This window comes from Nesoenas mayeri (assembly GCF_963082525.1).
Source record: "Nesoenas mayeri genome assembly, chromosome: 7".
NCBI classification, from domain to species: domain Eukaryota; kingdom Metazoa; phylum Chordata; class Aves; order Columbiformes; family Columbidae; genus Nesoenas; species Nesoenas mayeri.
The window spans coordinates 26,503,931-26,531,041 of NC_137551.1; the positions used below are offsets into that span (position 1 = coordinate 26,503,931).

Below are 27,111 nucleotides of genomic sequence, written 5' to 3' on the forward strand. Positions count from 1 at the left end.
GCTGTGGGCATAAAATGCTGGAGATGTGAGGATGTGGGCAGGTGTGCCTCTGTAAGCTTGGAGCACCAAAAGACACCTATTTCCAGCTATAAAGGGCCAGTGTTTTATGGGAGTTGTGAGTATGTTGTTTCAAAACTGAGCTGCAGGCAGCGCAGCACAACTGAGAGCAAACTAGTGTCAATCCACTGGTCAGTGTTCTTCTTTACAAAGAGTTTTAGGTGTTGGTGCTGGTAATACTTGAAGTCTGTGTTTGCTGGAGTCTGGCCACTGCTGTGCTGCTTACAGGGCATGTTTTTGGACACCGAAGTTGGCTCTGAGGACAAGGACCCAGTGCGGAGTTGGGGTGTGTCACCTGGGGCCAGGTGCTGTGTGCCCTGGCACAACTAGGGTTCCTGGGACCAGTGGGTACTGCAGCACTGCCTCAGTGTTCCCAAGGGACTCTTTGGCTCTGATTATGCAAAATCCCCCTCTGGGAACACCACGCGATTTTCCTGCAGTGTGTGGTCACGTTTGTACCACCCAGGGGATGGATGGGTGCGGGGTGTTGGCTGAAGATGGAGGTGGGGAGGGAATGGCGTGTTCTGGTGCTCGCTGGCAGCCTGCTCCCAGAGCCCCTGCCTGCCTGACTCAGGGCTAAGGAAAGCTGAGGTGCAGTTGAGCTGCTGCGTTACGCGGTCACTGGAAGCTTCCTGGGGCAGGAAACCTGAGCAAGATGCCGGGACAGAACCAAAGTCAGCAGGCTCTGCAGAAAGCGCGGGCCGTGCCGGCCGGCGCGGGGAGTTTGGGCTCGCTGGTGCCCCTCGCCGCTCCGGGACGTGCGTCAGCAGCGGGAGCCCGGGACACACTCGCTTCCTGCCCCGTGCCGGCCAACTCCCGCAGCCCAATGGCCTCGTCTCCCCCGCACGCCCCGGCCGGGCACGTCCCGCGGTGACCCCTTCCCAGCACAGCTGCAGCACGGTCCCACCACAGTGCACAAACTCCCCTGGCCCCTCTGCAGCCCTTGCCCACCCTTCCAGTGCAGCACATCCTAGGGAGGATTTTTCCCCGTATTTCCCCCTCATGTCCCCTCCCCCCGCCTTTTTATTTTCCTTGTGTTTATACAGCAAAAGCCCGGGCCGGTCTGGCAGGGGGGAGGCAGCCCAGCAGCCCCTCGGCTGGAGGCGAGCCCCACGGCATCCCGGACGGCCTGGGAAGAACAGGATGAGTTGCCTTTCTTCGTCAGAGCTGGTTCCAACGCCTTCCCCTCCCTTGCGGCATGGATCTCTTCTTATCAGATGGGACCGGTTCCTGCACCGGGGGCCGTGGTGGTGCAAGCGCTGCAGTCTCTGTGCTGGGGCTGGTCACAGGCTGCTGGGTTCTTTCTCAATTTGTTTTCGGCTGGAGAACAGCTGTGTCCCGAGGTTTGTGCTTACTCAGCTCACCTGGCGCCCTGCCTGCTGCAGAGCCCGCAGGTATTTTGCGCGTTGCCCACTCCTCCTGTGCTGGTCGTGGTACCCCAGCACAGCCCAGGGCTGTCTGGTGCTCCCCCGCTGAGCCCCGTAGTGCAGCTGGGTCAGTCAAGTACTGCAGAGGTGGCTGTGCCCCCCAAAACGCGATTGTGTGGTGGAAAGGCTCGGGCTCGCTCTGCCCAGTGCCCGTGGGTCCCACCTTGGTGAGCTGCACCTCTGCTTCATGGGGTACCTGGGGCACAGTGGGAGAAGAGCTGTGAATGGAAAAGCTTCATCTTTTCTCCTGTCACTGATTTCTCTCTTGCAGACCCCCTCTGCCACAGGGAGGCAGAGCCGCTGCTTCCAAAGCTGCCCTCCCAGCGCCCTGGTCCTTCTCCCTCCTGCCCTGCTTCCCCCAAGGACCCCCAGCAGCCCCAGGGGGAGAGCAGGGACCCAACATGTACCAAACCTTTACAGCAGCAAGATTATTTCAGCAGCAAAAACCTTGGCATTCCCAGTGCCTGCCCACATTTGGGCAGCCAAAACCTGGTGGCAGATATTAAGGTCCCCTTGTCTCTCCTCTGGGCATGGCCACCTCATCCTCCCAATTTTTGGGTTGCTGGTTTGCCCATTGCCAGGTCTGAACAAAGCCAAGGGGCTTGTCCGAGGTGGTGAATTCGTGTGTTTTGGGTCTCAGGAGATCCCAATTTCTGCAGGGGGCTCACAGAGGTGGGAGGGGGACACCACGGGCTGGATTCGGTGCCCCACAGCCCAGGTGAGACTGTCTGGTGGGGCCGGCAGTTTGGGCGCAGCAGCGCAGCCCCGGGGCAGCTGTCAGGACAGGAATACCAGTGGAATGATTCAGCAGGTCCCAGCGCAGGGAGCAGCAGTGCTGGTGGCGGGTTACCAGCTCACGAGCCACCGGGCAGCTGGTGTTGGGTACTGAGCTCCCCACGGCGGCATCTTCTCCTGGTCGGCTGGTTGGGAGGAGGAGGGCTGGGGCAGGGGGCAAGATGCCCCCCTGGACTCGGCGTGATGGGGTTTGCAGCACGTGGCTGGTCTCCAGGCTCGGGGACAGAACGTGCCAGCCCTGGTGAACGTGGAAACCCAGCTGGCGCGGGAGCTTTGTGCAGGTGTCTGCAGCTGGAGGTGTTCTGTGGTTTAGAAACATCCCTGGTCCCAAAATCCCCATTTCTGCCCCGAGGTACATACTGGCTTAGAGCACTTGCTGTGAGCGCACACACCTCGCTGTGAGTGCCTTGGCAACGGCACCGTGTGTGCAAGGTGCAGGGAGATACCCCCTTCCCTCACCCAGAGCAAACGCAGTGCAAAGGGCCACAGAGGTGCTGCAGGTCCCAGGCTGGTGCTCCTGGAAACGTCAGGATGCTGCGGTTATTGGTGACTGCAGGAAGCTGGAGAGGATCTTCCCCACCAGCACATACAGGATCTGGGGCAGGGATAGGACCAGGCTGGCATGGAGGTGCCAGGGACATCCAGAGCATCATGTTTAGCCAAGTTTTCCCCAAACCCGTTTTGAGCTCAGTTCCCCTTCACCCAGACAGCTTCAGCCTGCGCTGGCAGGAGTGGAGGGATCGGAACCCCAGCGGCAGCCCTGGTGTGATGGAAACGGGCAGGGGAGGGGGAAGGTCTTACAAGCCAGCAGAGACTCCACGCAGCAGCAGTGGGGCTGGGGTCCTGCTGTGCTCCCCTCTGCCCTGCTTCTGGTGGGTCAGCTGCACAAATCACCCCAAGGACTGTCCCCAGGGCAGGTGTGTGCACCGCTGTTCTTCTCCAGCTCCTCCCCACCACCCTGACCCCTCACAAATGCAAACTGGGAGGAGAGAAGGTCCTCCCAGTGCTGTACTGGGCTGCAAACAGGTCTCCTTCACCGTCCCTGTGATGTGGGCTGGCAGGACCCATTTGTCACCAGATGCTGAGCTGTGAGGAGGATGGGAGAAAGCAGGGTTGCTGGCAGGTCAAAAAACATACACTTTGAGACACGGAGTAGAAAGTTTAGTGGTGGGAAGATTTTATGTCAGTCTTCCCAGCTGCTAGCAAGAGAGAAGGCAGGGGGAAATGGAGAAGGGGGATAACGTGCGGGTGTGCAGGACTGGGGGTGTCACACCGTGCCGGGGCTGTGCGGGGCTTTCCCCTCTGTCCTGGCTGCATTCCCTCCAGGTGCCCTGAGCCACAGCTGTGTTGCTATTTAGTTAAATATTAAGAGGTCAGGTAATAGAGAACCAGAAACCTAATTGCATGCATGGTGGTTTTTGGCAAAAGCAAACGTGGCCCCTCGTGTTACAGGAAGGTTATGCTGCCTGAGGTAACGGCCATAACCCAGCTGGACGGTGAGAGCTGGTGCTGGGGACATAGTGCAGGTGTGAGATGCCACATCAGTACATGATGAGTGTCAGCAGCCCCCAGCTCCATGGGGCTGCACATCGGGCCTGGGCGCTGCAGCTGAGCTCACCCTGCAGGGTCCGGGCACCTCTGAGCGCTGTCGGTGTCCTGAGCAGTGGGAACTTGCGCTTCCAGCTGGGGCTGGGGCTGCCTGTGCCCCCCGTGGCGGCTCACACCCTGGACAGGGCCGGACAGCCCTGTGGCACTACACAGTGTTCGTGTCCCCTCTGGAAGGGGCTGCGTGTGTGCACGTCATGCGTGTGCACATGTATGTGTATGTGGGTGTAAATGCTCTGAGCTGTTTCCTTCTTTTTTCCCGCAAGGAGCAGGCAGGGGTCCCGGTGGCAGGGGCACAGTGTTTCAGGATGGGCCAGGGGAAGGCAGGGCTAGGGGAGCTCCCCTTGCTCCTTGGGGGGCTCAGCTCCCAGCCCGTGTTGTGTTCACTCTCCCTAATCCCAGCGAGACCAGCCAGGGTCACTCTGCCCAGAGCTGTTGGGCACAGCCTGGGCATCCCTAACCCCCACTGATCACTTTTCCCCCTTACCTGGCTGGGATGGCCCCTCCTTCCACCCCAGATGTGTGGGTGGCTGGTCTCCAGGGCTCATGGTTGTCTCTGGACCAGCCTCCCACCCCACATCTCTGGGGGGCAATGGGGATGTTTGTGTTAGCACCCCGTAGAGGGGCCACAGCCTCCCAGCTCAGCCCAGTGCTCACATGAAGTTGTGGGGGCACCATATATCTCAGGCACCCTCCCACCTCCTCCTGGTCTCTATCACCTTCCCAAAAAATAGCCAGAGCCATGCTGTGTTGGGAACAGCTTTATCCGGACAACCCCACATCCATGCAGCAGGCAGGTCATTGCTTCTGTGGTCCCATTCCACCTAACTGCCGCCTGGGGTCCAGGGCTCATCCCATCACGAGGCCGCTTGCCAGGCGTCCCGCAGCCTGGCCTTCACCCGAAACTTCTGCACCTGCAGCACGACGCCGAACTTGCCCTCCAGCGAGGGGAGGGGCTGGTCTTGGGGGCACTCGAGCGTGAACCTCTGCAGCACCCAGGCCAGGAAGAGGAAGAGCTCCATCTTGGCCAGGACTTCACCCAGGCAGACGCGGATCCCGGCCCCAAAGGGCAGGTAACTGGGCGAGGGTGAGTGGATGTGCTGGCCCCGCTCATCCAGGAAGCGACCTGCAAGGGGAAGGGGCACCATTGGCAGCCATCAGTCCCTTCTGCCTGAGACCTGCCTCAGTTAATCATGTGTGTCCCTCCCGTGAGCTGCAAGAGGGTCAATACCACAGCCAGGACGGAGCAGGATCTGACCTCCCACCACCACCCTCCTCCAGGCTCAGCTGCTCCTGCTGCGCCCACCCCACCTTCCCCTGCCCCCCAGGGAGGATGGGGAGCACCCAGCCCACCAGGGTTGAACTCCTCAGGCTTGTCCCACTCCTTCTCATCGTGGTGCACAGACCAGAGGTTGATGACGACCCTGGCACCCTTGGGGATGGAGTATTCCCCGATGCTGCAAGACAAACACGGAGTGAGACAGTTGCTCCATCCCATGGTCTCTGACTGCATCCCAGCTGCGCCCTGGGGGGTCTCACCTGGTGTCAGCAAGGGACACGTGCGGGATGAGCAGGGGGGACACGGGACGGATGCGCAGCACTTCACTGATGGTGGCCTCCAGGTAGGGCAGCAGTGGGCGGTCACTGAGGTGGGGGTGACGCTCCAAGCCAATTTTCTGGTCCATCTCCTCCTGGATCTTGCTCTGGACCTGGGAGCGGAGCAAGGGCTGGGACAGGAGCCTGGGGAGAGGGGTGCCCTGTGCATGGGGGCTCCCCATAGCAGTGGAGTACATCCAGCATCACCAGCATCTCCTGGTAGGTTGTGCAGGGCAGAAGTAAAATGCCCACAGCCTGATCACACATATTCCCAAAGCCTGACATCTTTTTTGGCACCTGCCTTCCCCAAAGCCCCTCAAGACATTCCTGGTGTCGGAGGGAGCTCAGGGGCCCCCACCATGGGGTCCAGACCCTACCTCAGGGTAGTGGAGCAGGTAGAGCACAGCCCATTTGAGCACAGTCGTGGTGGTCTCCACGCCAGCCCCAAAGATGTCTCCCACTGTCATGAGTAGGTGATCATCCGTCAGCTCCAGCCCTGGTGTTGGGGGCCTGCTGTTCTCAGCACTGAGCCTCACTTGCAGGAGGGCATCCATGAGGTCTCTCACGGCGTCCCCACAGAAGGCCTCCTGCCAGGTGACGTGCGTAAGCCAGGCTGTCCTGGGCACAGTTCCCCCCACCCCAGCTCCAGCACCCAGATGCTCCTGAGCATCTCCCTGTCCTGGCCCTGTTGTCACCTTGTGTTCGATGAACTTCTGCTGGAGCAGCTGGTCCCGGACCTTGAGGCATCTCTTCAGCAGGGCCAGGTCCTTGTTGGGGAAGATCTGGGGGAGAAAAGCCCCATTACAGAAAAGGGCTCCAGCTCAGCCCAGCATCCACGGGCCCTCAGGCAGTCGCTCTGTGCCCACCAAGGTATTGGCTCTTGCAGGATACTGTGGCAGGCACCCTCCTAACCCTAGGAGGCTCAGGTATGTCCCTCCTGCAGGACAAATCCCAGCTCCTTCCTCTTTTCTGAGGTGACAGGAATAGGCAGTGCCCATGTCTCTGCTCACCTGGAGCCAGGGGAAGATGTCCACCAAGCTCTCCTTGGCCACGGTGTCCACAATGCCCTGGCTGTACTCCAGCATGGCTTCGAACTCAGGGTCCCCGCGCCGATACGAGGAGTTGAAGCAGAGGGAGCAGACCACGTTGGTGACAGCCCGTGTGAGCTCGGGGGCCACGTCCAGGGCCGTATCCTGTGCAGCGCTGAGCGTCTCGCACAGGGATGCAGCCTCCCGGCAGACTGGGGTGGGAAAGGCAAGTGAGGGGGTGATGGTGAAGCCAAGGGGGTGGAGGGGGAAGCAAGGAGGGATCCCCACTCATTCACGATATACAGCCTGCAGAGAGCACTCCCCAACCAGGGCTGAGTCCTGAGGGGCTGGGATGGTCAGAAGGGACAATGCTAGGTGCTGGGGAGGAGCAGAGAGGACAGAGACATGAAGGGAAGTCTCTGTGTGGGGCTGGACGCTCCTCCTGGCTGGAGCAGGGAGTCTGAAGGGCCAGGAGCTGGCTCTGTGCCTCAGTTTCCCCAGCTGTGAGCAAGGGGAGCCAAAGCTCAGCAGAAAATGCACAAGAAGAGGTGTTAGTAAAGTGCTGGGGCTGGAGAGAGCAGGATCGAGCCCCCACTAGGCAAACTGGGGGGATGCTGAGAGGACTGGGCTGAGCCACCGAGTCACCCTGTGGTTCCCAAGGGATCAGGGCACAGGGAAAGCGGCTGGATCAAGCATGGGAGGGAGACAGAGCTAGGAGAGAGCTTGAGGCTTGGCAGGGGGGCACTTACTGATCCTCTCCAGGGCGAGTGAGCCCTCCCCAAACATGGAGAGGGCAGCATGCACCAGTTTGCGCTGGAACTTCCAGAGGGGGCCGTAGCTGGCGAAGGCAATGTCCTTGCCTCCCCGGGACAGCAGGTCTGTGGTCACCTGTGGGACAGGCAGCCCTGGGGTCACCCCACTGCAGGGCAACCCCACAGGGGCCATGTGTCAGTGAGGAATGATGCTGGGGGTCTCATCCCAAGGATGATCTGGTGGCAGCTGGTGACTGGCGCTGGCCGGCAAAGTGTGGGCCATGAGCTCTGCTTTCCCTCTGCCAAGGACTGATAGAGAGGTTTGGGGACAGACACCAGGGTTAGGGGCTGGATACCCAGGACACTTAAGGGGTGCAGGGAGTCTGGTGGTACCAGAACCCCTGTCCCCATGTCCCAAGATGCAACCAGCCCCAGTGAGGAACGGGCACCCTCAAGGTGGAGGATGCGCCAGATTTTGCCCAGGGAGCAGAGCCGAGAGGGGCTGCCCCCCATCATTTCGCTGCAGGCGGGATGGGGAGAGGAGACAGACCCTGCTGGGTGCTGGTGCCTTTCTTGGAGGCATCCCCTGCCTCACCCCACGGCGCAGAGCGAGGGGACCCTCCAAAACCTGCTGCCAACTCACGGTGCGGGGCCGTCCAGCGAAAGCCTTTCCCTTCTTCAGCAGCACCTCCCTGGCGTGCCGGTAGCTGTTCACCACCACCACGTAGTGGGAGCCCATCCAGAGGGCGTAGAGGCTGCCGTAGCGTCCCTGGAGGTGCCAGAGCCGCAGGTGGAGCTGGGGGTGCCCGGCCAGCTGCAGCAAGCTCCCCACCAGCGGCAGGGCCGGCAGGCTCCGCGGGCGCCCCAAACCTGTCCCCGTCCCCAGAGCGGCTTGCTGGCGGGCCAGCCCCCAGGCACAGAGCCCGGCCAGGGCCAGCAGCAGGGCGGCCAGCAGCAGCATGGCGGGGCCGGCGGCGGGGCTGCGGCAGCCGGAGCGCTTTATACGGGCTGCGGGGCCATCGCCTTGACCGCGAGGAGGGCTCGGCTCCTTATCGGGGGACCAGGAGGGGGGAACCGAGCTCTGGGACCGCAGCCAGCGCCGCAGCTGGGCACCCGGCGTGGGGCGAGGGCAGCGGGGCCATGGCCGTGCCGGGGGGGCCGCGGGCCAGGGGCACCCAGGGCCGGGTCTGTCCTCGGCGCTTTGTCCCCGGGGTCCCGCAGCACGTAAGGGGTGCGGGGATGAGCGAGTGTCCCTCAGAGTCTCCCCTAGGTGCCATGAGTGCAGCTGGGGGACACTGGGGTCCGTCCTCAGCCTGGGAGCCCCTCGACATGCGCGGGAGGTGATGTGCGGTGATGTGCGGTGATGTGCGGTGATGAGCAGCACTGGGCAGTTGCTGAGAAGCTCTGGTTAGCCCTGGTTAGCTAGCCCTGGGCAGCACTGGGAAGTGCGGGCCAGCACTGGTCAGCCCCGAGCAGCACTGGGTAGCGCTGGGCAGCCTCAGGGTGTCCGTGCCGGGGGTGGTGTCCAAGGTCGGGGTGTCCCGGGGTGGCTGTGCGGGGCCGGCTTCTCCGCGGAGGCACCCCTGCCCGCCCGCGAGTCCTGCGCCTTCCCGACTCTTCTGGCCCCCGGCGCTCGCCGTAGCGGCCCCGGGGGGCGGGGCCGGGTAAGATGGCGGCGGGCAGTGCGGCGGATGCCCAGGCGCGCTTCGGGCACTCGGTAAAGGGGCTCCTGACCGAGAAGGTGACGAGCTGCGGCACCGACGTGATCGCCCTCACCAAGCAGGTGCTTAAGGGCTCCCGCAGCGCCGAGGTGAGCGGCGGGCGCCGCCGCCCAGACAACCACACGGCCGCGAGGCCTACGGGGAGAGGCCGGGGCCCGGCTCGGCTCGGCTCGGCCCGGCCCGGCTGCCCCTGGAGCAGCGTCGGGCGGGGCGCCGAGCAGGCGGGGAGCTGCGGCCTGGCCGAGACCCGCCGGCTGCGGGGCGGGGGCGCTGGGAACTGTAGTGCCAGTTGACATCCGTGGGCCGCGACATCTCGGGGACAGCGGGGCCCGGGCTGCGGGCACGGCCGTAGGGCTCTTGGGGCTGGGGTGACAGCACTGCCGGGCTCCGGGTGCGCCCTGGCAGCGCCAGGGAGGCGGGAGGCTGCATCTACCGCATTACACCTCTCCGAAGTGACGGGCTGGAGCGATGCCTCGGTCCGTCCCTGAGCCCGTGTGCCCTGAGGCACGGGCACAGCCCCGCGGTGCTCCCCTCGAGCCTCTCACCGTGTCAGCTGGGCCCCTGGACTGTCAGCTGCACGTGTGGGGCAACTGAGCAGCCCTCATGAGTGCCTTGGGGAGCACAGGGCTGCTACCTCTTGGTCTGGCCTGTGCATTTGTCTTTTAGCTCCTGAGTCAAGCTGCTAGAAACATGGTGATGCAAGAAGATGCCATCCTGCACTCAGAAGATGTAAGCTGTGTTTTTCTCCTAGAGCAATAGTGTTTCTAGTGGGTAGGAAGAGAGGAGGGTTATAAGAAGGGGGATATAGACATGGTACTGGAGCCCTGAAATGAAATACATGAGTTCAGGAAGTGGGGCTGGTGGCCAGAGTGATAAAATGCTTCTTCAAACCTACATGTTCTGCTGGTCTTCCAGTGACCTGCAGCACAACCCAGCCCTTAAGCTGTGCCACCTCTACCAGAAAGTTCAAGGGCCCATAGGTTGAAACAAAGTGCTTATTGTCTGTGCCTGTCACTGGGAAAGAAAAGGGGAGCTTGCCACCACTGACAGATACTGCTGGGGGTGTTTTGGAAGTGGTGCAGTGATACAGTGATGGCCATGCTGTAGGAACTCCCTGGGGCATTGGGACAGCTTGCCCTGTGACTCTGCTGAACTGCTCCTGTCAGACATTTGTTCTTTGTCTTGATTTCCACAGAGTTTAAGGAAAATGGCCATAATAACCACTCATCTACAGTACCAGTAAGTAAGGGGTACCACATTTTGTCTGGGGAGCTGAGTGGGTCCCTTGATCCCTTTCTGTTCTACTTAAAGACTTTACATGGAACCCACTCCGGCTAATCCCTCTTGCCCGGCTCCTCAAAGCTGAGCAGACCTTGGAGCTGGGATCTTCCAGGCCTTTCTAGCTCCGCTGGTACAGCATAGACTGTTTTAGGGTGGAAGCTGAGATTTTTCCTCCTGTTTGCCATGCCCTGCATCTCCTGTGAGAGTGTGATGCATCCAGGGCTAAGAGGGAGAAGCCAGTGCCACTGCTGTCCTCTCAGGACTTAACCAGAAACACACAGGGGCTTTGGCCTCCTGAGCCCTTGATCAAGTTCCTTTTCTTCAATGTAGCATGAATCCTGTGGCTAATATTTTGTTTTGCTAATGCTCTTTTCGTCTCATTTTCTCATCTAGGCAGGAAGCAATTCAGAAGAAGTGAGTACCCAGCTGAGTGCATGCCAGGAGGACCTGGGAGATATATGTAGGGCTTGATGGAAAGGGAAGAGTGGTGGATTACAGTGAGGGAAAACAGTGAAAAGGCTTTTGCAGCTGCCTTTGAAATAGATGTTGGTCCAGTAGGATAGTGTTTCAGTGCTGTGAAGAGATGGGAATTTGAGTGAAGGGGTGATTTATACCAAAACTTCTGTTTGTTTCATTAATGTGATTGATAGAGCCTGTGAGGTCATTTATGACAGGAGATGGGGGCAGTGGTGCACAAAGTGAGGTTTGCCTTATGGGGACATGGAGGTGGATTTGGGAAGCTCGGGGTTTCTCTTTGCTTTAGTGTCAGCGCTAGAGCTGTTCCAGTCCCTTGGGTGGGTACAGGCAGCACAGTGCAGTCTAGGGAGCAGATCTCACTGTGAACATCTTCTTGCTTGGTCCCCAGCGTCGAGCAGTCCTCAAACCTGCAGGACCAGCTGAGGCACTTGCTGAAATGAAGTTCAGCCGAAGGCATGTGGACATCTTGACTGGTCCTGAGGGCAGCCAAGCATCCTTTCACCTGAGCCTGGGGTTCAGACCTATGTCCGAATGGTGCTGGATGTCAGCTGGGATATGTGCAGAGTTCATGTTCATGAGCACGTGGGCTCCTCTTGCGTGTCCCCATCCACGTCTCTGCTCCAGAATGCTCTCCTGCTCGCCAGCACCTAACTGAAACAAACTGACCTGAAACTTCACTCCCCACAACAATTCCTGTGTCCACTGGCTCCCCATTTAGTGTAAGGTGCTCAGCCCACACCAGCACCCCTGGCAAGAAATGCGTCAAATAGAGCTGTGGCTTTTAAATACAGGTGCCTACAGTTTGACACTGGTCTGCATTTAGACACAGAGTGCAATTTATTTAAGGCGTGTTAATCAGTGGGAGTTCTAAGTGCCTGGCTGGGCGAGAGAGATGCTTCAGTGTAGACTGAGGTGCCGGTCCCAGGCCAGAATTTCTGAAAGTGGGAATCTGGGCACACACCTCTGTCACTGGTCCAGCTGGACATGATTTGGCCAGCATCCTGCTCAGAGGTTATCTTATTTTCCACTCTGCCAGAGTTTGGAACGTCATACCCTTGCCAGCCCATCTGCACTGCCTTCGGCCTTCAACTGCACTCCTCATCCTGGGCTGCTGCTCCCGCTTTTGATGTAGCAGCCTTGGCTGTGGCGTGTGCATCTGGTTGGGAGGGTATCCAAAAGCCCATCTGAGAAGAAGGCAGGAGACCACCAGGAGCTGGTGTGCTCAGTTCTGCGCTGCTCTGCGTTAGCAGGCTGGTGACTGGGCTCCTATTTGCATTCTGGGGAGCAACATCAGGCCCAGGCTATAAATACCGTGTCTGGTTTTTGGTAAGTCACTTATCTGCGGCACTTGGAGTGCACGGGGAGCTCTCGTTTGCCCAAGTGTGCTTTTCATCAGCTGATAGAAGGTGGCAGGCTGAAAGCAGGCATCAGCCTGCCATGCTCTTGTTGGAGTGTTGCTGGGGTTTGGCTTCTGGGCTGCAGAAGCTTCTCCTGGGCTGGATTTCACCATCCCCTCCAGTGCCTCTGCCTGATTGGGCTTCACCTGGTGCCGCCACAGCTCCTGCGTCCCCATGAAGGTGCCACTGTTAGCCCAGAGGCTGTGCAAGGGTCCTGATCCCCAGCTTTGCAGATGGACTTGGGGAATGAGGGTTTTTCCTGAGCTTCTGGGTAAGCGGTGAATCACTGAGAATAAAAGTTGTGCTGAAAACCACTAAACTGCAGTGGAGACTGTGGTGGATGCTGTCACGGGTGGTCCCTGTGCACGTGCAAGCCTGTTTGTGACAGTGGGTGTCCCCTAGGATCCCCTACCGTGGGGGCTTCTTTGCAGATGCAGTGTCCCTGCTATGGGGGGCTTGTCCCCTCAAAGGTGCTGTCCTTTGCAGGGGCTGGAGCAGCTCTGTGGCATTAAACTCGGGTCTCTGCATGTTTGAGATGAGCAGGGACAGGGCAGTGCCATGGGGGTACAGCACTGCTGCAGGGTGGGATTTTGGGGGTGTGTGTGGGCAAAGCCCGTGGGTGCAGGCAGGAGCCTTCGCTGCAGGCAGAGGCTGTGGGCGACAGCAGCGGGATCTCCGCGGGAGCGGGGACGGGACTCTCGGCCGTGCCCGGGGCCCTGCGGCCCGGAGCGGGGCCGTGTGCCCGGGCTCCGGGCGGGCGGGAGCCGGTGCCGGGGCGGAAGGCAAGCCCGGGGCCGTGCCGGGTACCGAGGCGGTGTCGGGTACCGGGCGGAGCGTGGCCCGGGCTGGGCGGAGTCCGGCCGAGGCGGGGCAGCTGCGGGCAGTGAGACAGCCGGGGTCGCTGCGGCGGCGGGGTGCTGGGGGGAAATACTGGGGGGATCCCTGGGGCCGAGGGCTCGTTGTCGTACGGGGAAGTTTCTGAGGGCTGATCTCTCTAGGACAGCTGGGACTGGGGGTTTTGGGGAGGGAGGATGTTGTCAGAAGCAGAAGCATCCCACTAGGCTGCACGTTTGGGGGGATCTCCCTGCGTACAGCCGCGTGGGGGTGGGACACAAAAAGTGCTCCTGTGTTCGGGGGAAGTGAAGAGGGTTCAGGGCTTTTGGGAGGGCCTGGGGCGGTACCCACCGCTGTGGTGTCAGGCACCAGCCCCACGTTCCCGTTGCAATGGCCGCCCCCTGCGGAGAGCAGATCCACCGGCAGGTGCAGGTGAGGGGCGGGACGGGCGGCGGGCGGGGGCACCGAGCCCAGGCTGTGCCGGGTGCCTGCTGCTGTCGCAGGACCAAGCCCATTTTGGGAACAAACTCCGGGACCCAGATAAAAACGTCAGATGCAGCTGGCTGCTTTGCTGCCGTTTCCCGCAGGGATGGGGGTGCTGAGAAACCCCACATTTCCCTGCCCTCATTCCCTGTGGCCCTCTCAGCTGGGGAAATGGTGGTTGCAGCCTGCGAAGTTACTGCAAATGGGAATTAAATCAACCCCCCCTAGTGATCAAACACGTCTGTGCATACAAGCAAGGCGAGCTGGGGAAGATGGGGCCAAAGGTCTGCTTGACGTCAGCCTAACTTTTAGCTGGGTGCAAACAAGAGTGGCAGTGCTGGAGGACACTGGGGGTGTGTACAAGCTGGATGCAGACATGGCCCCCACATTTTGGCACATTGGGAGCTCCAAGGGCACAGCTTGCTGTAGTCTGTTGAGTTCTGTCCTTCCATCTCAGGATTACTATGGCAAAGAGCTGCAGAAGTTGGAGGACCTGAAAACCAATGCGTGCGTCACCTCATCCAGGCCTCCTCTCAAGGTGGTGAGAGATGCTTTGGAGCGTGTCCACGAGGAGGTGGTGGCCAGGTAAACCCTGCGGTCCCTCTCCACTGCTGCCTCCCCACAGGCTGCAGCCCCCTGGACTGCCACACCTAGGGGCATCTCTGCCCAGCTCAGCTCGGCATCCCCCCAGGTACTATGGCTGTGGCCTGGTGGTCCCCGAGTGCCTGGCGTCATGCCGGATCCTGGACCTGGGCAGCGGCAGTGGCAGAGACTGCTACCTGCTGAGCCAGCTGGTTGGGGAGCAGGGCCATGTCACTGGGATAGATATGACCGAGAGCCAGGTATGTTATGGGGCCGGGGCTTCCCCTCATCCCCTAAGCATCCCCCCACCATTGTTCCCTTCCTCCTCCCAGGTTGAGGTGGCAAAGAAGCACATCGCCTACCACATGGACAAGTTTGGCTACCAAAAGCCAAACGTGGAGTTCCTCCAGGGCTACATGGAGAAGCTGGGTGATATTGGGCTGGCTGATGAGAGCTACGATATTGTCATGTAGGTACCGCACAGGGCACTGCCACTCCTGGTCCTGCTGCTGCCTGAGGCCACAGGCTGAGGTCTGAGGTCTGCATCCCACAGGGTCACCCACTTCAGGAGCACGTTAGGAAAGGGAAAATCCCAAGGCAGAGTCTGCGATAGAGGCTGGCAATATAGAAATTGCCCTCTTCTTGGTCAAATTGGCATCTCCAAATCCCGCATGAAACAATTGAATGTGCAGAAGCCAGTTGATGTGCAGCAGCCAGTAGTGCTGAATGTGTGAGAGGGTGAAAATGAGCCTCAGTCTCCTCCTCTCCAGCTCCAACTGTGTGATCAACCTTGCTCCTGACAAGAGGGCTGTGCTTCGGGAGGCCTACCGTGTGCTGAAGGTAATGCCAAGGCCAGTGCCTGCGTGGAGAGCCTTGCTGCTGCACTGCCACTGGGATGCAGCAAATGGGATCTGGCCAGATGGGAATGCAGGATGGGGCCAAGGGAGGGGACCTTCCTGGAGGGTCCTGCAGCAGAGGGGTAGCTTTGAGGGATGCCTTGTTCTCTCTGCCCCTTTTGTCCAGTTGCTTCTTGGGGTCTCCCTTCACTCTTTGCTGCCTTCCAGCCCGGGGGAGAGATGTACTTCAGTGATGTCTATGCCAGCCAGCACCTGAGCGAAGCTGTCCAGAAGCACAGGGTGCTGTGGGGTGCGTAGGGCTCTGCGGTGGGAGTTGCCTGGAATGGTGGGGCTGGACCTTTGCCTCCATCACCTGTGTCCTTGCCTTGTGCCAGGGGAGTGCCTGGCAGGAGCTCTGTACTGGAGAGACCTGTACAACATTGCTGAGGAAGTGGGGTTCAGCCCCCCGTGCCTGGTCACCGCCAGCCCCATCACCATCAGCAACAAGGAGCTGGAGAGCGTCATTGGTGAGGGTCCAACCAGGGATCGTTGGCTCCAGATGGCCATGGGGAGCTGTGCTGGGATTCCAGGTCTGCTGTCTCCCAGTCTGGCTCCTCAGTGTCCAACCCATCCACTTCTCCCTTGCAGGCAACTGCCGCTTCGTCTCTGCAACTTTCCGCCTGTTCAAGGTGCTAGAGAGCAGCCGGGCTGGGCCAGGACAGGTCATCTACAATGGCGGGATCGTGGGGCATGAGCAAGAGCTGGTGTTCGATGCCAACTTCACCTTCAAGGTGCGGGGAGGCACGCTGGGGCTCCCCAGGATGCCAAGCAGTCCTGGTCTGTAGGGATGGGGATGGGGTAAAGCTGATGAAGCAGCGTTCTCTGTGATTTTGGGGATAAACTTTGCTAGAGGGGACGGTGGGTGGGAGCAGAGGGGCTTTGTAAACCAGGAGAGGTGCAAGCAGGGTTGGGGAAGGGAGCCAGACCAGTGGACCACATTGGGGTGAAGGTAGGAGCGGGTGCATTCTCATGGGGGTCTGGAGCCAGTGGCTTCATCATTGTGGGTCTGTCTCAAGGTTTAGGGCCAGGCTGTGCCCCTGCTTTCACCCTTTCTCATTGTCTGGCTAGGTGGCTGGGGTCCCCTGGGCCGTGTATCCTGGACCCCAGCCCTGCGACGGTCCCTTGTCCCCAGGAAGGAGAGGTGGTAGACGTGGATGCTGAGATGGCTGCGATCTTGCGGAGCTCCAGGTTTGCAGAGGAGTTCCTGATCCGAGCCAGCGGGGCCAATACTGCTGCACCCCAGGGCTGCTGTCGCAAGGGCATGAAGGTTGGTAGCAGGCAGCTCCATTGATGGGTTCAGGGATGGAATTGTGGGTGTCCCGTGGCATCAAAAGCGCCCTGGGGTATCAGAAGAACTTTGACATGATACCAAGAGACCCGAGTCCTTCTGGAACAGGCAGAAGCCCACAGGGCACTGAGGGTGGTGTCTGGTGCCTGAGTTAGGGCAACTGCACCCCAGCACAGGCTGGAGCTCTCCAAAGTGGGGGGTCTGCTCTAACCACCAGCTGTGAGAGCCCCTCGTGACCCCCAGCATGTCCATGGGGGGTGCTGAGGACAGCTGGACCTGCTTGAAGTCTCTCAAGGGGAGACATTGTTCCTTCAGGAGATGACTGGGGAGAGCCTGCTGCAGGGGCATGATGGCCTGTCCCTGCAGCTCCTTCCTCCCCATTGCTCTCCCAACACCTCCTAGCTGCTGATATGAGCTTGGCCCTGGCTGCCAGCCCTGACCCCACAGCCCAAAGCACTGCTATCTGCTGGAAGCCTCTCTTCTCCTCCCCTTGGTGGTCCTTCCAGCCTGCAGATGGGCCAGGAGAGGTTAGGAAGTGGGCACCATCGGTACATGAGGGAGATAACGCCATGCAGCTGCGTGTCCCTGAAACACAACCTTGTACTTGGGGAGGGGAGATGTTCTTGGGTCCCTGTCCAAGCAGGAGGCATTTCTCAGATAAAAGCAGAGCCAAAGTCCTAGACAAGCTTTTGGTGTCCTCCTTGCAGCAGAGAAAAGAACTGGAGTGACATGCGGGGCTGCCCTTACGTTAGCTATGGGGGATCTACTTGGACTGCGCTGCTGGCAGCTTTCCTGAGGTGTCTCATGCTTCCCTCCAGCCTGATCCTACCTCATGTTGTTTTCTGCCCTCCAGGAGAAGATTTGCAATCCCTTCCAGCTGCTGGAGCGGCTGGCAGCCCCAGGTCCTGCCTCCTGTCCTGGTGGCACCTGTGGTCCCCCAGGGTGCTGCTGAGTGGCAGGTGATGCCCCCACACCAGCTCATGCCAGCAGGGCAGGAGGATGCAGCCCCAGCAGCGTGTGGCATCCACTGGAGAGCAAATAAATGGCTGAGCTCGAAGGCCATGTGCTTACAGCCAGGGCCTGTGTGGTGCTGTGCTTTTGTGCTGGCGATGGTGGAGCAGGTTGTGCGCCATTGTGGTGAGGATGGGCAGCTGTCCTGTGGGTCCCCTCACTATGGGGTTGGCAGCAGCCACATGGCTTGGACATGCAGATGGGGATGGTCTCTGTGGGAAACGGGTTGTGGGTCCCCTTGTGTCAGACAGCAGGTCTGGTGTGGGCTTGGCAGCAGCTCTGTACTGGTGTTGAGCCCACGGAGCAGAGCGGAGATGTTTGCAGACCGTGTCTTGGCAGAGCAGGGTGCTAAAGGAGGCCCTGGCATCACAAAGAGCCTGACCCTGCAGCCTGCACCCCTCTGCGAAAACTCAGCTCCTATCTGAGGTCTTTGGGATCCTGCAGCTGAGGTGCAAATGCTTCTGAGAAGCAGAAAGCACAGCAAGAAGCAGCCCGGTTGCTTTTTTCCTTCTTTTGATCTCCCCATGCTAACCCTCCCCATGCAGGGAGCTGTGAGCATCTGCCAGGCAAGGTCCATGCAAGCTCCCAGTGGCGGGCTGAGCAGCTCATCAAGGCAGCTGCAAACGAGCATCTCTCCAGGGCCGTGAGCAAGAAGGACTGGTCACCTCCTGGGGGCTTGGCCAGGACAGCTTTTCCGTGAAGAACTCATGATGGCACATGAGTTGCAGAGGGATGTCACTGTTATTTGTATTTAGGACAGGGAATGCCCCGCATGCAGCTCCCCACTTGCAGCCCCACAGCCCGTTCCAGGAGACCGGAGTTTCTCTCCCTTTCCCCGGGCAACGCTGCTGAGGTTTCTGTTTTCGCCCGCACTCCATCTAGCGGGAAAGCCCCGAGTCCCCGGCAAGCGTCGCACCTGCAGACTATTGCAGGGAAATGCAGCGATTTTGGAAAAGCAGAAACCTGCCTGGCTGCATCCCACAGCAGGCGAGGAGTGAGGAGCAAGGGCTTTGAGGCTGTGGTGGGAGATGATGGGCTGTGCTCCTGCTGCCCTCTGCGAATCCCACACACCCGGCCCGCAGAGGCTGTTTGGGGAAGGCTGGAAGCTGCTGAACAGCAGCAGCACCCGAGCCCTTGGGGGAGCAGCTGAGCTTAGAGATGAGGGTCTCCTTCCACCTCTCCTCACACACTGATTCTCCAGAAGGAACCAAATTTTGCATCTCTGCTACTTGAACAGCATCTTGCTGTGGCATGGGGGAAGAAAAAGAGCAAAAATTACAATATTTGGGTTTAAAAAGAAATGTGGACAAATGCCAAGGATTCTCTGGAGTAGCAGTAGCAGCGGCTGAGGAGGGTCCAGGTGGTAAGGAGGCATTTTCAGAACATCTGGAACAATAATTGTGAGCAGTCAGGTAACGCCCAACTGACAGAGACAGGGAATCCAGAAACAGGTATGAAAGGCTAAGAGGTTCAATAGCTCTTCATGTTCTCTGTTGGAAACGAAGCTGGAGAATACCTTGTCTTGGGTGAAATGGCTAGAAAAGGCAGTTTGCCATCTGCCTCAAGAGGTATACAATATGTTTTCTACTTGTAGGTGAAGCTTTCAAATCTCTGGTAAACATGGTTCCCAACAGAACTGTATCAGGGCAAAGCACTCACTGGGCCTCCAGTGTTAATTCCTGACAAAATTTGGACCACTACAAAAAAATGAGGATTGTAAAAATAATTCCAAGATTTTGAAGGATTTCCTAAGTGCGCAGGCTGCTTAACCTGCCCTCTGCCATCAGAAAAATAGGGAGGGAAATAATTCACAATGTAGAGATTAAACTTAAAAACAGTGACCATAAATGTGTTTTCCTGGGAAAGTCACCTTACCAGCCTGTCCTTTTGGCTTTGGACGAGACTATGAGTTTGGCCTATTGAGTATAAAAATATTTGTAAGCTATTTGGTTTAGAGTTATACCATGATTAAGAAAGCTATCCTTAGTGTTACCTGGAGTCAGAGGGCATGTGTTTGCTGGCTTCAGGTGAGGCTCCCTGGCAGACCAGCCTCAGGCATGGCTGTGACTGGGCAGGTGGGAGGAACTCTGAAAGGTATAGAAGAACCTCACTGAATGAAGTAAGATGCTGTTTATTTTCCCCCTGCATAGCCCTCTTCTGTGATTACTGACAAAGTCATTCTCAAAGTCCCCAAACAGCCCATCCTGGGAAGTCTGTGGCAATTAGCTCGTTGTATCAAAGAGAGCCTTCCCAGTGTGAACGGAAGAGCAGATGGGGCGGGGGGTCCTACCTGCAAACCCCTTCATTAAAAAGGCATGAGTCCCTGCTGCAGCTTTTCAGCTCGCCTGGGGAGAGAGGTGCCACAGCGAGGTCCCCCCTCCCGCATGCATACAGAAAAAGGCCACAGCTAAATGCCACTGCATTTGCATAGCACTATTTTTTCTAAATTCTCAGCATTTTGGGGAGGAAGCAGCTGAGAGGACTTTTCCTTCCCCTTGACTTTGATTTTCAAGCATTAGAGTAGGGGTTCTCTCAAGGATATGAATGTAGGGGTGTCTGGTCTGCCTGGCTTTGCTGTGTGCACAGCCTGGGGCTTCTCAGCCCCTAAGCCATGACAAGAGGAACTCCTGCAGCCCTCTCTTGTGTGAAAAACCCCAAAACAATCTGTCCAACACCCTGGTCTGGGTGTTTTGGGGATCATAGAGAGGTGTCAAAGCCCCTTCTCCTGGTGTGAAGCTGTGCAGTACTGCTGTCCTGCCTCTGCAGGCAGAGCAGATGTGGTGAAGGCAGGGCAAGCCATAAGACCTGCTGCTCTGATTCATCCTGGGGTGAATGGGAGGTGATCCCCAAGTTTTGAGTCATCGTGGTTAGCAAGCAGTTGCTGTGGCTCAGCTCCTTGGGGGAGCAGACCTGCAGAACTGCCCCAAGATGAGCTGCATGAGGTTTGGGACAGGAAAGATTTGTGATACAGCCCCTGGAGCACTATGCTCTGCTCTGCTCCCTGCCATACTGAGTTGTCCTGCTCAATCCTCTACTCTTCTGTTTTCCGATAACTGAAATGGAGGAGAGGCTGGTTTACCTCCTCTAAAGGGTCACCTTGAATGCAAAATGCTGTCTCGGCCACAATGAGCCAAACTGGATGCTCCCACAGCTCTTCATCTCTGGCTGTCTGGGATGCTAAAGTGTGCCCTGTGCTGTATGTTGTTCATGACTGATGAGAAGTGGAGCAGTGATGGTTGCGCTGTGAGGCAGTTACCACCCCAGCTGGGATTGTGGCACAGCCGCTGCGATCTCAGAAATACCCGGCTCTTGGGGTAGTGGGCCACAAACACACACTTAAGTTTCAGGTCTTTTCCCAAATTGGGACCTATCAGCCCTTCATGCATCCACGCGCTAAGGTCCAGCTGAGCGGAGCAGAGCAAAGAGCCTGAGGAGGTTTTGAACATCCCCAGTAGGAGCTCCAAAGCCTTGGAGCGCAAGCCAAGTCTCAGCATGGAGTTTGTCTAATTTGATGAGGCTGGAGGTGCTCAGAGCAGCTGAGCAAAAGGTGGAGATGAAAGAGAGGAATGTGGCTCGTCCGTGTTTAATATTTAATATTTAATGTTCAATTTCGCTCACAGCAACGACAAAGCCGAGCAAATGCCAGGGCCGGGTGCCCGGCGGGGGTGGCGGGTGCCCGGCGGCTGCAGTGCGACGGTTGAACCTTCAATGGCTGCACTGTGCCGCGCCGACAGCAGCTCGGGGCAGAGCAGGGAGCGCCGCCGCCCCGGCCGCCAGCAGACCTGGTGCCGAGGACGCGGCCCCGAGCACGGGGCAGCCCGCCCCGAGGAGCCGTCCGGGCCGCTGCCGGCGGAAGGGCACCGGCGGGAGGGCAAGGGGATGCGCCCCGCCGGGCCGGGTCGGGCCGGGCTCCACCGCGCGGCGCCACCAGGAGGCGCTCCGCGACCACCGACCGGTGCGGCGGGGGAAGGTGGGGCAGCGCACCGGGGCCGCTGCGGGGGGCGAGCCGCCCGGCACGGCGAGCTCATGAGCAGTAGCAGCTGCAGAGGGCCGGACTGGGGCGGCGAGAAGAGCTGTCCCGTCTGTCCCGGCCGTCCCGCCGCCGCCGTCGCCCGGGGACTCGCAAGCCGCCCCGCCGAGCGCCGCACACGCCGGCCCCGGCCCGCCGGCCGCACCGCGCCCCCATTGGTCGCGCCCCTCCGAGGCTCCGCCCCGCTAGCCCTGAGCCCCGCCGCCATTGGACGTGGCCGCGGTGCCGGCCCCGCCCCCGCCCGCCTGGCGTACACACCAGAGTCACGCGCCCCCCGGGCTGGGGAGGCGGTGGCAGGCGGCGGGGCGGGGTCGGGCCGCCACGGGCGGAGGGCGGGCGCTGATTGGCGGCGCGGGGCGACGGGCCCGCCCCCGAGGCGGGCGGGGAGGGGCGGAGCGGGCAGCGGCTTGAGGCGGCGCTCGACGCGGCCCGGCATTCGCCCCCTGTCGGGTCCCGCGGGCAGCCGTGCCCGCCGCCTCGCCCGCCGCCGCGCCGTGCCCGCCGCCACCGCCGCCGGGGGAGCCGGGGCACGCCGCAGGCGCCTCGCGGCGATGCGGGGCTGCGGCGGCGCCGAGCCCTGACTAAAGATGGCCGCGCTGCCCGGTGGGAACATGGCGGGGGGCGGCCGGGGGGCGCGGGTGCTGCTGCTGCTGCTGCTGCTCGGCGGCTGCCTGGGCCGGCGGCCCCCGGCCGCCACCGCTGCCGCGCCGCCCGCCGCCGCCGTCGTCCCTCCCTCGGCGGCGGCGGAGGAGACGGTGATCATTGGCCTGCGGCTGGAGGACACGGACGACGTCTCCTTCATGGAGGGGGGCGCGCTGCGGGTGAGCGAGCGGACGCGGGTGAAGCTGCGGGTCTACGGGCAGAACATCAACAACGAGACCTGGTCGCGCATCGCCTTCACGGAGCACGAGCGGCGGCGGGGCGGGCGGGCAGCGGCGGGGCGCGGCGGGGGCGGCGGCGGGGTGGCGGGCGGCGGCGCCCCGCAGCGCTGCGGCATCCGCACCTCGGACATCATCATCCTGCCGCACATCGTGCTCAACCGCCGCACCTCGGGCATCATCGAGATCGAGATCAAGCCCCTGCGCAAGACGGAGAAGAGCAAGTCCTACTACCTGTGCACCTCCGTCTCGGCCCCCGCCGCCGCTGCCCTGGGGCCCGGGGCTGCCGGGGGGCTCGAGGGTGCCGAGGGGCCGGCCGGGCCCCCGCCCTGGGGTGAGACCACCTGGATCTACCATGACGGTGAGGACACCAAGATGATCGTGGGCGAGGAGAAGAAGTTCCTGCTGCCCTTCTGGCTGCAGGTCATCTTCATCTCGCTCCTCCTCTGCCTCTCGGGCATGTTCAGCGGCCTCAACCTGGGCCTCATGGCCCTGGACCCCATGGAGCTGCGCATCGTGCAGAACTGTGGCACGGACAAAGAGAAGAACTACGCCAAGCGCATCGAGCCTGTGCGGCGCCAGGGCAACTACCTGCTCTGCTCCCTCCTGTTGGGCAACGTCCTGGTCAACACTACTCTTACCATCCTGCTGGACGACATTGCCGGCTCTGGGCTGGTGGCCGTGGTGGTCTCCACCATCGGTATCGTCATCTTCGGCGAGATCGTGCCGCAGGCCATTTGTTCTCGGCACGGCCTGGCCGTGGGCGCCAACACCATCTTCCTCACCAAGTTTTTCATGATGATGACCTTCCCGGCCTCCTATCCCGTCAGCAAGTTGCTGGACTGTGTCCTGGGTCAGGAGATCGGCACGGTCTATAACCGTGAGAAGTTGTTGGAGATGCTGCGGGTCACCGACCCTTATAATGATCTAGTTAAGGAGGAGCTCAACATTATCCAAGGAGCCCTGGAGCTGCGCACCAAGACTGTGGAGGACGTGATGACTCCCCTCCGAGACTGCTTCATGATAGCTGCTGAGGCTGTGCTTGACTTTAACACTATGTCTGAGATCATGGAGAGCGGTTATACCCGCATCCCCGTTTTCGAGGGTGACCGCTCCAACATTGTGGACCTGCTCTTCGTTAAGGACCTGGCTTTTGTGGACCCTGATGACTGCACTCCGCTCAAGACCATCACCCGCTTCTACAACCATCCGCTGCACTTTGTCTTCAACGACACTAAGCTCGATGCCATGCTGGAGGAGTTCAAGAAAGGTGGGCTCGTGCCTGTGGTGGGGGTGCAGGGGTGCTGCTCGGTGGTGGTGAGCATCTGCCTTCCTGTGCCGAGCTGGCTGGGAAGGCAAGGTTGCTCTGCAGGGAGGTCTTCTCGGGTTCCTGCTTGCAAAGGGGTTTGGGAAGGTACATTTGGGACAGAGTGGCCTGTGTTCAGGCATCTGCCAGATCTGCCCATTCCCTGGGCCAGAAAGCTGCTATGCGGCTGGTATGTGCCCCTGGCCTCTTCTCCCCACTGCACTGGGATGTGTGTGTGGGCACGGTGCCAAGCAAGGTTGTTTTCTTTCTTGCTTTTTCCACTCATCTGTCCATTATAGTGAGAACCGCTGACGGGAATCCGCGCCCGTTACTTGGCTGTGTCTTCTCTGTGCTTTTTCAGCTGGTTTGACAGAGAGGAGCGGGTGGGCTGCTCGGGTAGGTCGCCCGTATCTTTCAGGCTTAGTGCGCGCACACGTGCTGAAATAAACAAGGCGTTTTAGCTCCATTCATAGGCTCAGCCAGCTGACCTCAGCTCTATGCTCGTGTTCCAGTTATTTTGATTGACACTTTGATCTTCTAACTCATAAATAGTTTCAGGGTCTTAAAATATATTTGAAAGCACCTGTTGGTGCTGCACTTCAGAGTTTTCCATTGGCTTCTCTCCGTCCCCAGGACCACAGGCTCAGCAGAGACATGAGCCTTTCTACCTCTCCGGTGTAATGTGTGTATTAGTTGCATCAGAATAGGACTGAGGCTTTCTGGGTTATTCTTAATTGTAGGAGGTGTTGACCTGACAAATGCATCTTAATTCCTGCTAGAAGCTTTTGCTTGTGAAAAAGGAGAAAAAAAAAAATATTTTGCTTTCCTTTTAAAATCTTTTCCTCTCTGCAAGCCAAAAAAATAAAGCTGTGGCCTGTGCAGGAAGGTGCTTTCAAATAAATAGTTAAGAGAAATTTCAAACAGATTGGATGAACAAACTCTTGTGCTGCAGAACTGAAGCCAATGGGAGCTGGTTGTACCTGGGGAGATCTGACCAAAGTACCACGTAGCAGCTCAGTCCCTGGGAGATGATCTGGCTGAAAGAGGAGATCTTTACAGCTGCACTGACCCCACAGTTCAGTTAATGGGGAATTGTTGAGTTTACCTTTATCAGCTGCAAAAAGGTACCTTGAAAAGAACTTTGCAAATTGGTGAATGATCTTTCTAGGTAACAAATGTAAATTACCACTTAAATTTCAGGTGCTCTTTTGTCCACACCCTGAGCTTTGATGGCATGGTGTGGGATCTGTTTCTTTCTGCTTAACTCAATTTTTGGGATTTGGAGGGTTACCCTCATCTTTATTTCATCTTCACTGATAGAAGGCAGATATACTCGTGCTTTTTACTGACCAGAGCAGTAGTGGTTTCGTCTCTTTCTGCCTCTGGCTAGTGATGGGTAAACCTTACCTGGGTTTGAAGCTGTCGGAGGAGTGATGAGGGAGAGTCTCCCTTGGCTGTGGTTTCTGCGCTGCAGGATCTGCAGCTCGTATCTGGGAAACTCAGTTATGTCACTTAACTGTTGGCTGGTTAAGGTGGATTTCACTCATGTACAGGTATAGAATTATTTTCTCCCCCTGTTATTCAGACTCCAGATAGCATGTCAGGGTTATTAACCTGTAAACAGACTTGGGGTGGTTTTAAGTTCTGTTTGTAGCAATGTGTTTGAATAAATTGATGTTGTATCAGATGCTTTGTTTCCTCTGTCTGAAAGAGATGAAACATACTCCTGTGTGTTATTTAATAGCTGGGAGAACTAGGTGTGCATTTTAAACCTGCAGGTGTGGGTAAGCCAGATATGCCTCCTTGCAGTTTCTAAAGCTTGTGCTTAAAATGGGCTTCTTAAAAATCTCCTGTGTTGCATGGAAGGGATGGATCAGAGATGGCTTTCCCTGGTAGCAGAGGACTTCCCTTCTCTGCACTAGGAAACGTCCCAGTAGCACAAGTTTAGGATGACTTCTAACATGCTTGTTCTCTTCTGAGATTGCTGTGTCCTGGAATAGTCTCTGTAGTTGTGGATTAATTCAGGGTAGTTCGATCATACTTAAGTGTTTACTCCCAAATAGCTATGCTGGTTGGTCTGTATTGACAAGCTCTGGTATTAGGACCAGCTCTGTCCTAACTGGTTTCTCTTTAAAAAGTGCAGATATGGTGGAAATAAATGGCTTCCTTTGTGTCCTTTGAAATGAATGTAAATAACTGATAGCTTGCTTGATCTGGCATAGCACAGTGGCTTTTGCAAGAGTTCTTCAAACTTTCTTCTTCAGAGCAACCTTGCCAAATTCCCGTGAGAATGTACAAATTAAGGGTGAGAATCAAATTGCATGTTCCTCTCTCGTAGAGTGTGGAAAATAAATAAGCTTAGAGTTTTTAATCATTCCCTTCCCACCACATTGACCTTCTGTTGCAGTGGGTTTGCTTCAAAACTTGCAAGTATGTATGTTTTTCCACCCAGGTCCCTGCTACTGGGCGGCTGGTGTGATCATGCTGTCGATTGAAAACTTTAATTCGCTTAAGGAGAAAGCTCTGTGTTTTTTAAAGAAGTTTGATAATCTGCTGGGTAGATGGGTTTTTGATGCTCACTTTTTGAGCAGGAACAAAATATTTTTAACACTGAATGTAGGTTTACAAGGAGGAGATTAAAAGCAAAGCATGGCAGGATATGTCCTTATGCTGTTGTGGCAGATGAACCAGGTAGTTCTGTAGTTGTTCTGCTGCTTGGACTGAACAGCTGGAGGATTTGGTGGTGGGCCTATTATTTATGTTTGTTGCCCACAACTGCAAAGTAAGTATCTGTTTCACTTCTATGCTGCCAGGCAAGAAACTTAATTTTAAGAGAGCTGTAGCACTATTCCCACTCCCTTGTTGCTCTGATCTCTTAAAATACAAACATGATTTCTGAAGCAGTCTGCAGAAAAGCTTCTCTTCTAAAAAGCACTGTTTACTTGCAAATAAATACATAGCTTTTGAAAGAGGGGCAATTGTCTATTGTTTGTTCCCATCGACAGACCTTAAACCTCTTCCAACCCATTTGCCTACAAGTTGAGCAGACTACGTGTTTAACTTACTGGAATCCAATCATTCAAATTTGATGCAAGGAAGTATAAGGTACTCTCCATACTGGCCTAAGAAATGACCTGCCTGATTTCTCAGCTCAGAGGGATACCTCATTTGAAGTGGGGAGCAAAGTGTCACCTGTTCTAGGGGTGGTCTGTGTCCTGGCTCCTAAGCTGCAGCAGGGAGCGAATGGGTGACAAAGTCAATTTTGGAAAGAAGCTAGTGAACCACCTCCACTGGTCTCCTTTTTATTGTTGACAAGTGTGTGGGCTTGCCTTTTTTTGTTGTTTTTTTTTTTGCCCCCTTTTTGTCATTTTTCCTCGGTCTCAGCTCAAATGTTCTCTGTCGCTTTCTCTTGGTGTTTTTCACAGGCAGATCTCTGCATGTGTGATCCTAAATCCAAAGTGTTCTATTTCTAGCTCTGTGCCTGCCAGAGCTACAAGAATTCAGCTTGAAAAGCCTCATGTTGTAATACTAATATTTTAAGATTGGCCCACTTTCTAAGAGCCATTGTATGGCTGCTTTCCTGGTGGCCTGGGCGGCTTTGGAGGGCAGCAGTTTTTCAGTCAGCGTCCTCGTATCTGGGAACTTCGAGTGCTATGTTTTGATCTTA

At 57.9% G+C, this 27,111-nt stretch overlaps 4 protein-coding genes across 8 annotated transcripts in view; 3 read left to right on the forward strand and 1 right to left on the reverse strand.

Moving 5' to 3' along the window:
- Positions 1–4,741: 4,741 nt before the first annotated feature.
- On the reverse strand, positions 4,742–8,221 carry CYP17A1 (cytochrome P450 family 17 subfamily A member 1; the record flags this gene model as incomplete). Its single annotated transcript, XM_080347688.1, has 8 exons — positions 4,742–5,010; positions 5,238–5,341; positions 5,424–5,593; positions 5,858–6,067; positions 6,176–6,262; positions 6,491–6,720; positions 7,258–7,396; positions 7,904–8,221. 8 exons carry the CDS (start codon positions 8,219–8,221, stop codon positions 4,742–4,744), a joined length of 1,527 nt encoding a protein of 508 aa, XP_080203814.1.
- A 697-nt stretch (positions 8,222–8,918) lies between these two features.
- On the forward strand, positions 8,919–12,522 carry BORCS7 (BLOC-1 related complex subunit 7). 5 transcript variants are annotated; one of them, XR_013922352.1, is made up of 6 exons: positions 8,919–9,070; positions 9,648–9,710; positions 10,177–10,220; positions 10,656–10,676; positions 11,128–12,065; positions 12,298–12,522. XR_013922352.1 is itself a non-coding variant. In XM_080347779.1 (5 exons), the coding sequence occupies exons 1-5, from the start codon at positions 8,930–8,932 to the stop codon at positions 11,177–11,179; spliced, it is 321 nt and encodes a 106-aa protein (XP_080203905.1). In that variant the 5' UTR covers positions 8,919–8,929; the 3' UTR covers positions 11,180–12,522. The 5 variants fall into 5 exon arrangements, 4 of the variants coding, with proteins under 4 accessions (XP_080203905.1, XP_080203908.1, XP_080203906.1 ...); XM_080347779.1 differs by having other exon boundaries at positions 11,128–12,522; XM_080347782.1 differs by having other exon boundaries at positions 11,138–12,522.
- Positions 12,523–13,360: 838 nt separating this feature from the next.
- AS3MT (arsenite methyltransferase) lies at positions 13,361–17,233 on the forward strand (the record flags this gene model as incomplete). The annotated part of the gene is made up of 10 exons (XM_080348245.1): positions 13,361–13,402; positions 13,911–14,038; positions 14,145–14,295; positions 14,368–14,504; positions 14,806–14,875; positions 15,100–15,181; positions 15,267–15,398; positions 15,520–15,662; positions 16,064–16,198; positions 17,073–17,233. The coding sequence occupies 10 exons, from the start codon at positions 13,361–13,363 to the stop codon at positions 17,169–17,171; spliced, it is 1,119 nt and encodes a 372-aa protein (XP_080204371.1). The 3' UTR covers positions 17,172–17,233.
- Positions 17,234–21,847: 4,614 nt separating this feature from the next.
- The window catches only part of CNNM2 (cyclin and CBS domain divalent metal cation transport mediator 2), a gene marked incomplete at its 5' end in the record, with an annotated part of 118,843 nt that continues 113,579 nt past the window's right edge, over positions 21,848–27,111 (forward strand). The window contains one exon of the mRNA XM_080347999.1: positions 21,848–23,408. Coding sequence (XP_080204125.1) covers positions 21,848–23,408 — 1,561 coding nt within the window. The remainder of the gene's footprint in view (positions 23,409–27,111) is intronic.